Consider the following 17606-nt stretch of genomic DNA (forward strand, 5'->3'; position numbering starts at 1 on the left):
GTGATGTTTTGGAGTTGAGGAAATGTGTTGTAGTGTTTTAGTGTTTGCTGTAAAGCAATCTCAGTGAAGTATTTCGGAGTATAGATACCGAGAGATGGAGATATATATATAGATAGGATATGAATGGGTTAAAAACATGTAAGTCTAATATAAAGTCAGGGCTAACGTTTAAAAGCAGCTTGGAAAACAGAATTTTAACATGAATTAAAGAAAATAGGGCATACATATGCCCATACTTTCGAATGAAAATCAACAAGTGGTCAAATGTAGCAAATTTCCGTTCCCACTTACTTTTTTTTAGTGTGAGCCTTGTTTTGTAGACAGTGCAAATGCAGAAAACACTAAAAACTAGCCAATCTTGTGTAAAATTGATTCATCATTGATATAAAATTATTGTTTTAGAGCTGAAAGTCTTAGCTTGCTAGTAATATTAAACAGAATAACAAAGTAGAGAAATATGATTTTTATTGGTATAAATTTAAGGTATATCTTAAGATATATTTTTGAGGGTCGGACGGTATATTATACTTTATCGATTAATACGATAAAAGCACTGATGAAAGCGCAAAAAGGACGAATATATGATAGAAGGGGGGAAGGAGCGGCAGAACAGAAACACACAGCGCAAAATCGATGAATAAACCTCAAAAGCGAAAACCGAAAAACGGAAAAGCTTAGCGTGCATAACACAAACTTAACTTGAAATTGTTCGAATTGATTTACAGCAGCCGAGGAGCTGTCAGGCCAGGACCTTTCCGCTGCAGATAAACTTGGGGGGGTCAAAACAGAAAGCAAAAATGGGTATTACAGAGACTGCTACAACAACAACCGGAATGGGAGCGGCAAATGGTGCAGCAAGCGATGACGAAAGCAAAGAGATCCTATCGCTGGAAGTTTTCCAGGAGTTGTTCAAGCACGTGGAACCAGATGTGGAAATCGACGCCCTTGAGGTAAAGTGTAAAAGAGATTTCAAGTATTGCTATGATGACACGTGGTCTTTGCAGCTGGCTCAGGGCTCGGACCGCGGCGACAATTATACGGCTGCCTTGTATCGCATAAATCTGAGTGGCAAGCGGCAAAGTCGCGACGGTAGCCAACACAAATGGACGCGAAGTGTCATATGCAAAGTTATGCCGGAGAGTGTGGCACAGCGAGAGGCCTACAAAAGCGACAAATTGTTTCGGTAAGTGGCGGAGATTTCCATGTAGATATTGCAAGCTTTTAATTTATTATTTTCCCCAGCAATGAAGTGGAATTTTATACCACAATCATGCCGGAATTGCTCAAGTTTCAGGCGAGCAAAACGGGGCGAGAGTCGCCAGTGTTTAATGCCATACCCAAGTGCTATACGGCCCGACATGATCTGTTAATAATGGGTAACTAAGTGACACCCTCCAAACCCTGCTTTCTTTATGCTAATTTTACCCGCATTTCACGCAGAGGATCTGCGCGAACGTGGCTTTCAGATGTCCGATCGTCACAAAGGTCTCAGCATGGAGGAGACGCAGTCTGTGCTGCTGCAGGTCGCCCAATTACATGCCCTCAGTTTGGCCTACAAGTTTGAGCATCCGCTGGAGTTTGCCAAGCTGTGCAGCCTCATCAGCGAGGGCATCTTCTGCACAGCCAACACGAGTTGGTACAGAAACTACTACGAGCGTCTGACAAAGAACGCCGTCAAAATGGTTTCCGAAGTGCTGCCTGCCGACTCCAAGTACGTCCTTGCCATGCGCAATTTCGCCGAGGGCTCCTCCTTCTTTGGCCAAATGGTTAAACTGGCCAGCTCCGAGTCTCCGTTGTCCGCCATTTGCCATGGCGATTGTTGGGTTAACAATTTTCTTTATCACTACGATCCGGAGGATCCGCAGCGTGTGCTGGAGGTGGCGCTGATAGATTTCCAGCTAATACGTTACAGTTCCATTGCCTTGGACATTGCCAATTTGTTGTACTGCTGCACCACAAAGGAGATGCGCGATGCGGAACTCAAGACGTTGCTGAAAATCTACACGAATGAGCTGTTCAGATGGCTGGAAATTCTGTGCACTGATCTGCCCGAGCACTGCAATACGCTGGAAAAGCTGCAAGAACTGTGAGTTAGAGAAGGGAACCAACAATTTAATTTATTTATTTATCTTTATATTCCTTGAAGCTTTGCTGAGGAACTGAAAGCCTATGGACGCTTTGCCCTGGGCCTGGCCATGGACATAATACCCATAAGTACATGCTCTTCGGAGGATGCACCGGATATGTATTTGAATCGGAACGATGAGCCCGAGGAGGAGGATGAGGGTGCGCCCATGCTCAACTTTCCACCCAACGATCTGTGCCGTCAGAAAATGTCCGAAATAGTCATCGATATGGTCGATGGGGATATGCTTTAGAGTTAGCTCTCGGCAGCTGCCCAAAATCACACACCAAATTAATGATAACTCAGTTAACCAATAGGTAGCCTAACTCTAGTTACCATTAGGCCTAGCAATACTTTATATGATTAGTGGGTACTGCCTGTGGTGCCCAACGTTTCTCTAGCAGCCAAGTGGATTGAAGCAATACGTTGCCAACGGGGAATAACTTTATATTGCATTTGTTTTATGTTTTCTGTATTGGATTATCAGTTTAAGTAACCCCAACGATTCGAAGCCGAATTAGTTAGAATTATAAACTCTTTGGAGTTGCCTTTATGGGTTAGTTCTTCAATCAAACAATATGTACGCTTTGTTCTAGCTGTTGCCATTATATTGTATAATTAACTTACATTTGTTGGACCTTAGCTCAAAGTACCCCCCGGACGACAATAGACAAACTTGTCCGAGTTCGCATATTGTGTGTGTTTTTCTAACGTATTCTTTACACAAAGCAATAAATTATAAACCAAAATTAATAATCCGCCTTGGCTGTCCAGCTGGCCTTATTGGTGATCGCCTCCTTGTCACAGCAATTGCGTAGAAACTTCAGGCCAGCTTCGATGGAACGTTCCAGCTCGTTCTGGGATCTGGACACCTTTGCGGCAGGTGGCCCCATGTCATTGAGACCCGGAGGTGGCGGTATGGCAGCGCCTCGACTGCCCGAAGAGGTAGACGGTGCATCATCATCAATGTCATCGCTGGGATTGGTGTAGTTACGTCGCTGGAATTGTTTCTTGCTGGAATTGAAATTACTAAATTCCTGTTCTGGAATATCCCACAGTGGCGGTGGCTCTGGAATGCTACTGAAGTTGCTGCGTTTCAGCGGCTCTGGCAGGGGAGCAAACTCCTCCCTACGTTCGGAGCGCTGTTTGTCGTTCCACTCCGCCTGCGACATGGGCAGACGTTCGGCTTTGTATTCCCACTCTTCATCCGACTCTTCCGCCAGCTTCTCCTTGTCCCAATCACGAACATAATCCTTTCGCAGCTCTGCACGTTCTGCCTCTTCGGCTTCTCGCGCTTTTTCAAGCGCCTCTTTCTTTTCGCGTTCTTTGCGCTCCCGTTCCACCGCCTCGGCCGCTGATTCGTCTTTCTTTTGCTGCAGCTCCCGCTCGTAGTCCTCCTTGCTGATGGGCGGCAGACCACTGCGTGCCCGTATGCGGTTCTTAGCAGCCAGCACTCGACCAGCCACCATGCTGTCCCGCTTGGCTCTCAACTCGTCGCGACGAATCTGCTCCTCTGTTGTGGCCTTGCGGGCCTCCTCCAGCTCCCTTTGCTGCTTGGCGCGCTCTTCCTCGTCTGTGGAGAACGCGTAGTAGCCCACACCATGGGTGCGTGCCTCATCGAAGAAGACATCTTGGTAGTGCACGTCTGGCTTCTCGGCATTCTCCTGCTCTTTGCGCTCCCAATTCAGCAGCTGCTCAGTGTGGTGGGTCGCTGTGGACTGGTCATCGCTAAATATGCTGCCGGGGGGACGTGGTTTCACATTAATCGACTCCTGATCCTCCTCCACATCGCCCTTGGTGTCTATCATCCAGTTGGCCTTGGTTGTATCAATGCGCTCCGGCATGCTGTGGGCCAGCTGCTTGTCACGTTTCTTTTCCTCTGCCAATACCTTGCGGAGACACTTCCTCGTGCGGCCCAAGCAATCAACGTACTCCACTTCATCGTCGTCGTTGCCCTCACCTTCGCTGGAGCTGCTTGAACTGCTGCTCACCCGCCCTGGAGGCGAACAAGTCTGTGGCTCGTCGTCGTCGTCGTCTAGGTCTTCCTCCTGGCGCTTCCGATTGAACATCACGAGGCAGTTGTCGTCCGAGTTGAGGTTGCCACCACTGCGACTCATACGATCGTAGTACTTGCTCTTGGCTTCCAGCACACGCCGTGACTTCGCCAGCTGCGCATGATCCTCCTCCTCATAGACTTTGGCGTCCTCATTGCGGCTCACTTCCTTGTAGCTGTTCGATTTGGGCTTTTCTTTCTCGATGACGACTTTTTGGGGCTTGTGTTCACCGGCCGACACTTGGGCCGCCTTGGCCAGCTTCACTTCATGCTGCTTGCGCAGTAATTCTGCCTTCAGGCTGAGCAAAGATGATAAATTTACCGAAATCGCTTTGTTTGGGTCGTTCATTTCGAAATTTCAAGCATTTACTAAGCCAGAAAGAGATGGTAAGTGCTATCAGCTGTTGGAGCATAGTTGGCAACCGATATCGATAATACTATCGTTGGTTTCTCAGCTCTAGCAGAAATAAAAATATTTATTTACATTTGCAATGTCTGCTTCTGGTGAGGATTTCCAAGTGGTTACCAGGAAAAAATGGATAGCACGCAAATGCTTGGGGCGGCGGGATCGCCACAAGTCCGAGACTGACTATTTGAATGACTGCCCCGATGTGAATGTCGACAAGTTTAAGGAGTAAGCGTGACCCAGACGTTGCTTCAAATCTAAACCCAAATCTAAACCAATTCTAGTCGCCTGGAGCGTTTGTGCACAAAAATGTCACTAAGCGACTACTTTATGCTGGCCATGGAAACGCTGCAGCAGCAGTTGGATGTCCTAAATAGACCGCTGGAACGCATCGTCTGCCTGGGTCTGGGGCCGTTCTCTCGCACCCACATCGCCCTGCATCAGGCGGCCTTTGTTGTCAGCTTGCAGCGACACTACCAGCTCAAGGAAGCCCTTTACTTCGATCCTGTGTTCAGGGAGAGCGAGAAGGAGCTGCTGCGTCTGTTCGATGGCAGTGTCATAGCCGAAGACTGCGCGGGCAAGCACGAGGCGACAGTGCCCACAATTTACTATCTGCCACACTGCCCTTACCCACTGATGCACAACATATTGTGGCGCAACTGGACTAGGGATACACTGCCCAACGTACTACTGATTTCGAACAGTTTCGAGATGCTGACAATGGCGAAAAAAACGCCCAAAGATCACATCAATCAGATACTCGAACACTGCACAGAGATCCCACTGGAGGACGACTACGAGCACCACAATGTCTTCAATGACTTGTCATTGCACACATTTCCCTGGAACAGTCTGCCCGAGAGCGATGATGAAACATTTTGGACACGCTACGCACCGCTGAAAGTGAATGAAGACGAGCTGACCATCGAAACGGAGGCAAAAACGGAGCATTGATTGGTTTTAGGTTAATATTTAAGTTAAATTAACATTTTTGTACATTTAAACAGTGCAGCAGGATGGTCTCTGAGGCCTCTCACAGACCCATAAATTTGTCCAACTCTTTGTCAGCATTTTCAACATTTTTCGCCGCTTGCTTCTTTTTCGCCTTGGCTCGCAGCTTCTGCGCCCGTTTCGTTTTTTGTCTCTGCGCCTCTTTTTTGGCTGCGACTCTCCAGTTGATTGGCTGTCGTTGTGGCTCAATGGCGGGCAACTTATTGCGCCGTTTCACTGGCTGGCGTTTGGCATTAGTTGGAAATAGGCAGGGCAGCAGCTGCTGCTCTTCATGCAGCCGGCTGCAGAGTGTCGTCGAGATGGGCAAGTAGCTGCTTTGGCTGAGGAAACATTCATCACTAGGCGCTGTGCCCGTCAGCAGTTCGTGCAGCATTAAGCTCTGTGGTGTGGCCTCCTGTATGGGTTTACACAACAAAAACTTCTCCTTGTGCTTGGCTGAAGTCCGCAGCAAATACTCCCCCGGTGGAATAGCATTAAAAAGTTTGAGAAATTCACATAAATGGGAGAGCAACTGCGGCATGCTCGTGTTGTAGTAGTCGTTCAGCGTCTTTTCCAGCGCTGCCAGTGTCAGCTTCTCCTCGAGCATTGGCTCAAAGTCACGCAACGAAACGCGACTGCAGTGCCCGACATCCGCTTGGAGCAGCTTCAGTTGCAGCCAGGCTTTGAGCAGCTCATATTTGGACATAATCTCGCAGCCGCAATCGGGTTTGTTCTCCAGCTTGATGAAGTGACAGCCAAGTGGCTGCTTGCCCTGCGCATCGCACACTGCTGACAGCGTTATGCTGCTATAAATTTGAAAGTCTTCACGAGAGTCGACAGCAGCATCATCACCGTCCCCCTGGCAACTTAGGCACCAGCTAATCATGGCAATGTTCGAGTTAACAGGCTCCAAGGCAGCCGATTCCATGTCTACTTGTTGCAGTTTGTAATCCATTTGCAGATCTACAGCTAAGTTTGCAGCTGAGGGTAGAGCTGGGTCATGTTTTAGCCTGCCATTCTGATCAAACGTAAGCCACTTGTCCTCCCCCGGCTGCGCCTTGTACACCTGATAGGCTTGAGTCAGCAGCAAACCGCTGGTGTGCCAGCCGCAGTTGCGCGCTGGAAAGGGTTCGTGAAATTCAATGCATCTGCAGTCACTGCCAGAAGTTTCTTTGATGGTTAGCAACATTTCCGTGGGCAAATCCACATATGCGCCGGTGGTCAACAGCATCAGCAGCGATTCCAAGGGCAGCACGAAGATGTTGGACTCTTCCGGCTCTGCCAGCATTGGCATTGCTGGGTAGATGGTTTCTATGCCCGCATAGCGACCCAAACGCACATTCAGTGTCATCAGTTCCTCGCGTTTTAGCTGCAACTCCGGGCACAACCTCACCTGGCCCACAATCCGCAGCAGCTGCACATCCTCCACGCTGACGGTCTGCGGATTGAGGCTCTTGCATTGGCCCAGCTGTGGCAGGCCTGAGTACGTGACATAGCACTCATTGGGTACGTCCTTTAGCAGCTGTTTCATGCGCCGCTCATGCCACACTTTGTAGGCCTGAATAATCCGCTTCAGTGGCGCGTAGAGCTGCTCCCGCTGAGTCGTTTCATGGTCATGAACATCTTTTTGGAACATTTGATATTCCGTGCAGCGTTTCTTCTCGGTGACGCGCCATATCACAAAATCTTCCTCGGGTACACGTTCGTTACGTTGCCATGCCAGAAGCACCCTGACACACGCCGTCTGTTGTTTGCGATTCAGCGCGGAATGTTTCTCCCTAACATTGGGAAACTTGTAGTGCAGCAGGGGACTTGAGTGGTCCCTTGTGGATTCACCTGCAGGTTGTCGTGTGCGCGGGTCCTGTGGCGCCGAGTTGTTGCTGTACGACGTGAAGACTGTCGAGGGACCTTCCAGCTCTTGCCTGAGCACCTCCGGGTTCACTTCGTTCAAATATGTGTAGAAGGAATCGTCCGCATTCTCAAATGATTTGTTAAATACCTTATACGATGGTTGGTTCTGGAAAATTGAATTTCCCTTGTACAAACTCGGCTCCATGTCCTATCAAATTAAAAAATTCGAGGAAATCCAAAAATGTACGCGTTGTTTTGAGTGCCACCCATTTCCGATAATTTTATCTGTTGCTATCGGTAGTGCAACCCTAATTTATTTTGAATAGAACATTTAAAATTCCCATAACTAAGGCAGCGCTATTAATTTGTATGCAACATTAACTTTAAAATTATATTGAAATAGTTTAGATATAGTCTAATATAAGTTGGCCAAAATGTTCACTTGATTGCTAACTTTTGAGTGACAATGATGTACCTGGGACAAGTGGTTCTGTTTATTTTGCCAGTTTTGTGCGCCGCTGCATTCAATTACACGAGCTGTGATCAGGCAAAACAGCCCAAATTTGTGAGACTCTTAACACATTTTACCCAGTTCATGGTTTTCTTTAGTTAATTATCCTTTAGATGAGCTCCTGCTGCGATGTTCAACGTAACGATCAGGCCATCAAAACCTGTCGCAAATCCTTGCTATCCCGAAACGCGACCACCACAAACAATGGCGAGTCGCGGAATCTTAAATCGGATAAAGTGGCGCTGCATGCGGTGTGTAAGGACACAAATGGTGTATAGAACTATTAAAGACAAACATTTTCAGTGCATAGCAGAGTGTGCCTTCAAGGCGAATGGATTTTTACTGACCAATGGAACCGTGAACGTGGCAGCCGTGCAGCGAAGCTACCAGCAGCGCTACAAGAACGATGCGAACATGTCTCAACTGATGGTAAGCAGCCTGAATAGCTGCGTGGATTATGGTAAGTGTGGAGCACCATACCATGACCTACTCTAATCCACTTTGAAACAGCGAAAAAGCGCACCCAGCAATACCAATGGATGCACACGAAGGGGGAATGCGACTATTATCCTGCCACCCTGCTGGCCTGCACTTTGGAACAGGTTTACGTCAAGTGTCCCGCCACCAAATGGAAGAACACAGACGAGTGTGCAGCGATGCGCAAATATTTGATTGCCTGCGATGATGTCAAGGGCAGCAATGGCAGGAAGTAATATTAAACAATAAATTATGCATAACCAAATCATTTACAGAGCATACAGAAATATTTGTCCAGTCTATTCGCCACAAACTTGAAACTTAAGCGTGGCAAGCTCGGCCATGCCGCACTCAATCTCATCGCCAGCTTTGAAAGCATCCGAACCATTGGGCGTGCCCGTCAGTATCAGATCATTGGGCTCCAGCGTCATAAACTTGGACACGTATGAAATGATGTCGGGCACTTTGAAGATCAAATCCGCGGTGCAGCCCTTTTGCTTCACTTCTCCATTGACCTTAAGCCACAATGGCAGCGTGTGTGGATCGTCCACGTCATCGAAGGGTATAAATTTCGAAACGGGCGTGGAAGTATCGAATCCTTTGCCCAAAGTCCACGGCTGACCAGCAGCACGAGCGGCAGTCTGAAGGGAAAACCAGATTACTCGATGATTGGAATAGAAGAAAACTAAATCCTCACCAGATTACACTGCGCAGTTAAGTCCAGTGCCAGGCAATAGCCCGAAACATACTTCATGGCATCCTGCTTGGTGACATTCTTACAGCGTGTGCCAATCACCACGCCCAGCTCTACTTCATAGGCCACTTTGGAGAACACTTTGGGCAGCTGAAACACAAGAAAAGAAAATTCCCAAATTAGCTGAAGGCCAATCATTTGACGCGCTGATAACTCACGATTATCGGATGACCCTCGCGCAGATAAGATGATGTGGGCTTGAGGAAAACCAGCGGCTCCTTTGGCACTGGCACATTTCTAGCCTTCACAACGTCCCTGCATGGACGTTACAAGTTGAAGATTATCAACATTTAGATCAGTGTAAAGATTTACATGTAGTTCAGGGCCACTCCGACGATCTTCTTGCCATCGCGCATAAAGTTGGCCGTGTCTTGATTGCGAACAGCCATTAGAAAGCGAGCCGTTAATCGAACCACTGGAAGAAGTTTGAATTGTTTTTTAGTTACAATTTGAGGCTGTAAACTTTGATCGGAATATCATGAGACAGCGACTGGGGTCGAATGAATGTGAGCGAATGAGCCCATACAGCTGGACCGGCACTTACTTGCGTCAATGTTTTTTAATTTAGAGTGAAGGTTATCTGGAGAGTCGGCCCCAAATAAAAGTTTATCAATTAAGTAACGACAACAAAACTGAGAGCAAAGCGATCAGCAGCTGTTATTTAGGGTTGCCTTTATTTAGGCGGGTTAAGTATGGGCACCTTGCAGCACTCTCTTTGCCAGCATGACCGTCCGCTCTCAAAGGCACTCACAAAAAAAACAACAGAGCTATCGATAGTGCACAGTCATCGGCGGGTGAATGCATAGCGTATTTTATATACTATTCTGGATGTATTGTCGCCAAAATTGAGTCTGTATATCAGCATATAGTGGTATATTTAATTCATTTTATTAATCAATTGATTTAAGGTGCTCAACTGTTTAAATAGAAGTGGTGTTAAGTGGGCTAAGTTCGTCTCTCCTCGGTATTTGCTGAACACAAAAAGGTATATTTCGGTATACTTCCGCGAGTCAGGCGGTATCGATAAATCCGCGGTCACACTAGGCCGCAGCAGCCAATTTGGAAACGAAAAGAAAACTATTTTAAATGAAGTGTTAAGTTAATAAAATTAGATCAGGCCTTGCTGGACAAAGCACGGTTTACAACAGCTTCGCTCCCATAAAATGCAGCTGTCAACCATCAAATGGCGGCCGCAGAAGCAGTAACAAAACCCAACCGTAATGAATGACTTGCAGCGAGAATCATAAAATGGCTTAGTGATGTGAATTTGTCATTTACGCGGTTCCAACTTGTGGTCATACTTACAGCGAGACGAGCAAATTGTAATTTTTCTGTCAAGAAATAAAAAAAAAGCAATTAAAAAACCTAACTTAAATTTACATATTTATTGGGCTCACGCGTTAAACGTAGAAGTAAAAGCAATAGCAAACAAGCAATTGTGCATATTCGCGGGAGTGAGTGTGTGCAAGAGAAAACCAAACCCAAACAGCCAGTAACTTATAAATACAACAAACACAATGATGAAAATGGACACGGACAAAATAATGGATGAGACCAACTCCAATGCCCAAGCTGTAAGTAGACCCGAAAGTATTATGGATTGAGTAAGCGCCATCGATATAGGCAACGATTTCCCATATATGCAATGCTCTCTCTCTCTCCCTTCCCCCAATCCAACACACATTTATGCACATAATGCTCAACTCAAGGTGTCGCCTCCACACACACACAGCTCCAAACGTACATACAAATGTATATGTATGCATGTATGCATATGCTTCTCTAAATGCCAGAGTGTGTGTGTTTGTGCTTTATTTTCGTATATACTACAGATTTTGCACTCGTGCACTCTATTAAATTCAGACATTGTCGGTTTTTGCTTTGCTTTTCTTTGAAATGTGCTAACCTTAAACTTTTCAGCCTCATACGGGAGAGTTCGCTCGCCCAATTATTCAGCGTCACCATCATCATCATCCGCCGCAGCAGCACCAGCGACAGCGGCTGCCTTACCATCTCTCTTTCATTTTTTGTTCTTGTCCGATTTCCGATCTGCTCAGGTGATGAATGGTGTCGCAGGCCTAACCAGATTTCAGATTTAGTTTATTGGCCTTGTTGCTTTCAAGTTTGTTTACACAATTAATATTAAAAAATACTCAAAGTACACAAACATTCATTCATGGCATCCAATATAGAGATCTTGAGTAAATGCGATAGGTAGGCTTTGTACTGAAGGTCAGTTAACGCACAAACATTATATATTATGTTTTATTGTAAATTTACCTGTGTCAAAAAAATTGTGGTTTCCATTTGCAATAAACGCTTTTGCCTGAGTCATCTGGGCTTTAAGTCGAAATCAAGGTGGAATCTGCGGAGGTAATTAATTTAATGATGCCAAACAGACATCAGGCTAACTATTTTTCGTGGCAGGTGTGCGAGCATCCTTGCCTTTAACCCACTTTATCAAGGCAGCAAATAGACACTCCATAAAGTCTCAAACTAAAACAAAATTCAACTACCAACATTTAAGCTTAAAAATACTTTCAAGCATAAGGCAAACAACTAAAGCAAACACAAGCTATAAAATACACTACTCGTATATAGCATAGGCAAGGTTTTATAATTTCTGACATTGCAGTTAACTTAATTTTCCAAATCACTCACACACACGCTCGCATCACTTGTCCGATTTGTTTAGGCAATTTGTTTGTGGGGGGGAAGGAAGACCATTAACATACATTTTTCGCCCATTAAAAATTGAATGAAATCTGTGTGTTTACGTTTTATAATTCAACTATATTTAGAGAAGTTCCTCATAATCTTTTAAATAAATAAATTTATATCATGTGTGAATGATTTGCTGCTGCGATGTCCAGCCAGCCTGACTTTTTGCCATTTACGTTTTGCAAACTCTTTCGTAGCCCAAAAAATAAAAACAAAAAGAAAAACAAAGTAAAAGATTACGAAAAAGAAAGAAACTCCACGAGCTCCAAACTAATTGCCTAATTGTAAGCCCCTACTTGGGGTCGTCCGCATTGGTTGGCTCAGTCAAAACAGTCACAAAAATGGGGAAAAAAAACACGAAACAAAAATCTCAGAAATGTTGCACAACTTCACAGCGGTGAGGGGAGTTTTTCAGTTTTTATGTGTCGCCCCTTGACTTCACCAGTGCAAGAAAGTATCATATCATATCATATCACATCACATTGAAGCAAATGTAATTTCATAATTAATTTCCTTCTTCTCTGTCTCTCCCTCTGTTTGTACAGTTCACCACAACAATGCTGTACGACCCGGTGCGCAAGAAAGACTCATCGCCCACATATCAGACAGAGCGGGAACTCTGCTTTCAATATTTCACACAGTGGAGCGAGTCGGGTCAGGTGGACTTTGTTGAGCAGCTACTATCACGCATGTGCCACTATCAACACGGACAGATCAATGCGTATCTGAAGCCAATGCTACAGCGGGACTTTATCACATTGCTACCAAGTGAGTATTCAACCCAGTGGGGAGGCGGGATGCGCACATAATTGCTTTCACCTTATAAATGATTGTGGAATGATTTAATTGAAACTACTTCTGGGAAACGCAGATACAATCTGCTCAAAGGAACACCAACTATTCATCATACAAGTTAATCTATGAGCAATTTTTTATTTACTTTTAATTTGTTGTGGGGGGTCAACACACAGGTGGCTAAGCCAAAAAGCCGATAAGCGGGCGCCAGAGATACCAGCAGCCCAGAGATTGCAGAATTTTCTTATTTTAAATTGATCCAAAGCTGCCTGAACTACGAGTGTATCCTTAGCAATCGGAAAAGCTTGCACCTAAACCATGTGACACGCCATGAAAAAATATTTCTGTTGTAATAGAAGCTTTAGGATGCCCTAACAGTGACGAAATTTGACTAAAGTATGTAGATGAAAGCAGCAGGAAGAAGATTGTATTTTGTACTAATTTAAATGAAGTATTTAAATATTTTCACACCACAAACATTTGCCCATTTGCTGCATTGTTGCTATAGGCATTTGGGACATAGCATTTCCCTTTTCTAGAAAAATCGTAATACTCCACCAGTTAGCGTATAAATTTTAGGAACAAAGTTGAACAACATGAAAGGTAAACCCCGAACAGAACTCAACTCGAATTCATTCCCACTTCCATCTCTCTCTCCCTCTACGGGTGTGCAGCGGGGCTCCCTTGCCCCCTTGTGCTTTCTCTTCTCCCTATCACTGAACCCGATTGTTGCTGCCTGCTTTTGTTGCCGGGGCATGCCTTTGCAGCTGAGCTAGAGAGAGAGAGAGAGAGTGTGAGGAGAGGAGTTGGGGGAGTCCAGGGTGAAGTTTGCTGTTGACTGAAAGGTCGTTGCTTCCATTAAACGCTCTTTACCGGAACAAAAACAAAACGAAACCGGGAGCAAAACTTATATATTATTCATAAGAAAATGAGAATCGATTTTGTGCTTTTATTTGCCGGATAATAATGTTTAACTAATCACAATTATAATAGTATTGGGTGGTAGTTGCAGTTGCAATGTGATAAACAGGTTTAGAATATATTTTTATTGGATCATGTGGCAGAGGGGGGGGGGGGGGCATTTATATAAACATTTAAATATACTGCACTTATATGCACATAAATATTGATGTTTAATAAAGTCAACAAAAAGCTGGGCACAATAGCCCTTTGTTCCCTCGTAGCGTATAAAAATGTAGGGAAATGTAAAGCAATGTAAACGCATCCGGCAAAGTGGGGAATACATACATAAATACATATATCCTGCCATGCCAGGTGACCGCAGGAACGGCATCGTTTTGTCGGTTTTCTTCCTGTGGAACGCATCCATTTTATCGATTAAAAATTTGGAAGGGGGCTGCTGCTCGGCTAGAGGAATGCCGTGCGTGAAAATCCTATGCAGCCGGGGCAAGTGGCATGTTATCGTTGCATGGACAGCTTTCTTTTCTGGGGTAGCCCTTTCACCGCCTGCATAATCATGGCAAAAGTTCTTTGAGGAAGTCGTTGAATGTTTCCTGTCCTCCTTGTGCATGGATGTAGACAAGGCAGCACAGAAAGAGTTGCAAATATGCAACATTGTCTTCTCTATTTACATTGTAATGCACTTCAAAGGCAGCTAACCAGGCAGGCATACAGACAGACAGACACACACACACACATCAGGAGCCACCTACAGAGAGACGCTCTCAAGACCGTTAGACGGCGACGCTAACGACGGCCAAACAACTTGAGCCAAATTGTCGCAAAGCCCCCTCCAGACCAGACCAGACCAGAGCCGACCCAACACGACACCCATAGAGCGCGCACCCATCGCTACGAGTTATGCACACTTTTAATTGTGTTTGGCAAATGCAGCGAACAGCGAATATGCACTTCAGACTCTGTGCCCCCCCCCCCCCCCCCCCCCCACTACACTAAGTGCATTTTAATGCCGTTAGGTGCATCATTTTGTGTCTTGTATGTCAATGATGGTAGTTGCTTGCTTGATGGCTGATGTGTGCGTGGATGGGTGCAACCAGACTGCCTGTTCCATAACCCATTGCATCATCTCGTTCAGCTGCAGCATATCAGAGATCAGATCTGTCACAGATAAGTTGTTGCCACTAAAAAGTAACTTAATTAGAGCTGACTAAATTGGGTCGTAGATTAAATTCCTGTACACCACTTGTCATGCCAAAATTAATCATTCATCCGTTCCTTATTTACAGTCAAGGGTCTGGATCACATTGCCGAAAATATTTTATCGTATGTGGATGCCGAATCGCTCAAATCGGCCGAGTTGGTCTGCAAGGAATGGCTGCGCGTTATATCCGAGGGTATGTTGTGGAAGAAGCTCATCGAGCGGAAGGTCCGAACGGATTCGTTGTGGCGTGGCCTGGCTGAGCGACGCAATTGGATGCAGTATCTGTTCAAGCCACGACCCGGGCAGACCCAAAGGCCGCACTCATTCCATCGCGAGTTGTTCCCCAAAATAATGAATGTAAGCTGTGCCACCAGCACGTGTGCCTTCTAGCTAATCTTATGCGCTTTGTGTATTGCCTACAGGACATTGACAGCATTGAGAATAATTGGAGAACTGGTCGTCACATGCTGCGACGAATCAATTGTCGTTCCGAGAACTCCAAGGGTGTCTATTGCCTGCAGTACGATGATGGAAAGATTGTGTCCGGCCTAAGGGATAACACCATTAAGATATGGGATCGCACGGATCTGCAGTGCGTTAAGGTGAGTGTGGAAACATCTTTCTCCTACCTTTTGTGACTCATCGTAACTTTCTCTACTCATTTAGACCCTCACAGGACACACTGGATCGGTGCTATGCCTACAGTATGATGATAAGGTCATCATTAGTGGCTCCAGCGATTCCACGGTGCGCGTTTGGGATGTCAACACTGGCGATATGGTCAATACACTCATTCATCATTGCGAAGCGGTGCTACATTTGCGTTTTAACAATGGCATGATGGTGACTTGCTCCAAGGATCGATCCATTGCCGTGTGGGACATGACCTCACCCAGCGAGATAACATTGCGTCGTGTACTTGTCGGCCATCGGGCAGCCGTCAATGTGGTGGACTTTGATGAGAAGTACATTGTGTCAGCGAGCGGGGATCGCACCATTAAGGTTTGGTCCACCTCCAGCTGTGAGTTCGTGCGCACTTTGAATGGCCACAAGCGTGGCATTGCCTGCCTGCAATATAGAGATCGTTTGGTTGTCAGCGGCAGCTCAGATAATTCCATTAGGTGAGCAACAAGAGACTTATCCTAAAACATTCCCTAACTCAGTATTGTCTCGCAGACTCTGGGACATTGAATGCGGCGCTTGCCTGCGTGTCCTTGAGGGCCACGAGGAGCTTGTACGTTGCATTCGTTTCGATACGAAACGCATTGTCAGCGGTGCTTACGATGGAAAGATTAAGGTCTGGGATCTGGTGGCTGCACTGGATCCACGTGCTGCCTCCAACACTCTTTGTCTAAACACACTTGTGGTAAGTTCGAAGTCATGAAACATTATGCAACATTTTAAGCCGGTATTTAAAACCTTCTAGGAACACACTGGTCGCGTCTTTCGGTTACAATTCGATGAGTTTCAAATTGTCAGCAGCTCACACGATGATACAATTTTGATTTGGGACTTTCTAAACTTCACACCCAATGAGAATAAGACCGGCCGCACGCCGTCACGTAAGACTTTCACCTCATTTGATCTCTTGAATTATGCATAACCAAATATCTTTGTTTTTTTTGTTTTTTGTTACTGCTGCTGCTGCTTGTTGCTGTATTGTAGCGGCCCTTATGGAACATTAACAGTATGTTAACCGGCATTGGCGCGAGGATCATCTACTGTCCTCGAGCGATGATGACGACGGGGACGAGTATGAGGGTTATGATACCGATGAGGAGATGCATTTGAATGCGAGAAGAAGAAATCGTTGGAATAGAGATGCCGGCGATATAGACTCGGACAACGATTCCGATCCCGATATAGATTTGGATAATTATGAATACGACATAGATATTGAAAACTTTGATGATTACGATGAATGAATGAATGATAATTAGCCAGCAATTAAAAAGCAAAAAAAAAAACGTGCAGCATGGAGAGTACTCAATCTCGTGTCTATTTGAAATAAACCTTGCTGAAAATTACCCAAAATACAGCGATCTCCGAAAGTCTATTTGCATCCATGCATAAAGCACACACCACAACACACGCGCATAATATGAATTAAAATGAAGTTATAAAATCAAAAAAAGAAAACAATACAAAAATAAAAAAAAAAGAAAGCAACCACAATAAATCCAAAAGGAGTATACAAAATACATACAAATATTTATATACATATGCATACATATATGAAAGATATTTTTGCAAAACTGGCTGTTAGGTTTGTAGTTTACGAATGTAACATGGAAACAGAACTAGAGTTATTGGCGCTGTAAGACACATTTGCGGGTCAGTCTTTATACATACAAGATACATATATTGTGCACTGGATCGGTTTGCAACTGCAGCATACAGATTCATGTTTAATTTAAGTGTTTATTTAGCTCAAATACACAAAATACCATGCATTGCATTGAGCTCTGGCAGATAGACTATTAGCCCACGAGCACACACGCGAAATACGGAACGGCCTTAAGGAAATTGGAAAACTGTGCACTCGATGGGTATTCGATGCACAGATTGGAATCTGCAGACCGAACAGAGGAAATTAGTCCTTAGTATAATGTTAGTTAGTGTCGCTTCATTTTAATTTTTATATGGAATTTGAATTTAAAATTGGCAGAGCATGCGTTTTGGTTTTATTCGCAATGCACATTTGTGACTTAAAAAAAAGTGAACAATTTATTTACATATGTATGCCTATTGCCTAATGTTTATGTTAAATGTAAAGTTAAAGTTAAGCTCAGTACTCCATT

At 45.0% G+C, this 17606-nt stretch overlaps 7 protein-coding genes across 7 annotated transcripts; 4 read left to right on the forward strand and 3 right to left on the reverse strand.

Moving 5' to 3' along the window:
* Positions 1-606: 606 nt before the first annotated feature.
* On the forward strand, positions 607-2816 carry LOC117585622. Its single transcript, XM_034275186.1, has 5 exons — positions 607-950; positions 1005-1183; positions 1243-1376; positions 1441-2086; positions 2147-2816. Exons 1-5 carry the CDS (start codon positions 798-800, stop codon positions 2376-2378), a joined length of 1344 nt encoding a protein of 447 aa, XP_034131077.1. The 5' UTR covers positions 607-797; the 3' UTR covers positions 2379-2816.
* On the reverse strand, positions 2712-4593 carry LOC117585620 (coiled-coil domain-containing protein 174). Its single transcript, XM_034275184.1, has one exon. It carries the CDS (start codon positions 4525-4527, stop codon positions 2875-2877), a length of 1653 nt encoding a protein of 550 aa, XP_034131075.1. The 5' UTR covers positions 4528-4593; the 3' UTR covers positions 2712-2874.
* A 44-nt stretch (positions 4594-4637) lies between these two features.
* Positions 4638-5656, forward strand: LOC117585624 (SRR1-like protein). Its single transcript, XM_034275189.1, has 2 exons — positions 4638-4812; positions 4869-5656. Exons 1-2 carry the CDS (start codon positions 4670-4672, stop codon positions 5536-5538), a joined length of 813 nt encoding a protein of 270 aa, XP_034131080.1. The 5' UTR covers positions 4638-4669; the 3' UTR covers positions 5539-5656.
* On the reverse strand, positions 5535-7699 carry LOC117585618 (little elongation complex subunit 2). Its single transcript, XM_034275179.1, has one exon. It carries the CDS (start codon positions 7628-7630, stop codon positions 5618-5620), a length of 2013 nt encoding a protein of 670 aa, XP_034131070.1. The 5' UTR covers positions 7631-7699; the 3' UTR covers positions 5535-5617.
* A 185-nt stretch (positions 7700-7884) lies between these two features.
* Positions 7885-8692, forward strand: LOC117585626. The gene is made up of 4 exons (XM_034275191.1): positions 7885-7990; positions 8050-8187; positions 8240-8396; positions 8447-8692. The coding sequence occupies exons 1-4, from the start codon at positions 7892-7894 to the stop codon at positions 8647-8649; spliced, it is 597 nt and encodes a 198-aa protein (XP_034131082.1). The 5' UTR covers positions 7885-7891; the 3' UTR covers positions 8650-8692.
* On the reverse strand, positions 8682-9827 carry LOC117585625 (acylpyruvase FAHD1, mitochondrial). Its single transcript, XM_034275190.1, has 5 exons — positions 9712-9827; positions 9480-9582; positions 9326-9422; positions 9111-9257; positions 8682-9054 (listed from the first exon to the last, which is right to left on the reverse strand). Coding segments are annotated over exons 1-5 (690 nt in total). The 5' UTR covers positions 9713-9827; the 3' UTR covers positions 8682-8712.
* Positions 9828-10246: 419 nt separating this feature from the next.
* Positions 10247-16954, forward strand: LOC117585621 (F-box/WD repeat-containing protein 11). Its single transcript, XM_034275185.1, has 8 exons — positions 10247-10741; positions 12434-12656; positions 14891-15162; positions 15228-15407; positions 15472-15926; positions 15982-16171; positions 16232-16367; positions 16471-16954. Exons 1-8 carry the CDS (start codon positions 10685-10687, stop codon positions 16488-16490), a joined length of 1533 nt encoding a protein of 510 aa, XP_034131076.1. The 5' UTR covers positions 10247-10684; the 3' UTR covers positions 16491-16954.
* The last annotated feature ends 652 nt before the right edge of the window (positions 16955-17606 follow it).

Source organism: Drosophila guanche, unplaced genomic scaffold (assembly GCF_900245975.1).
Source record: "Drosophila guanche unplaced genomic scaffold, DGUA_6, whole genome shotgun sequence".
In the NCBI taxonomy this organism is placed as follows: domain Eukaryota; kingdom Metazoa; phylum Arthropoda; class Insecta; order Diptera; family Drosophilidae; genus Drosophila; species Drosophila guanche.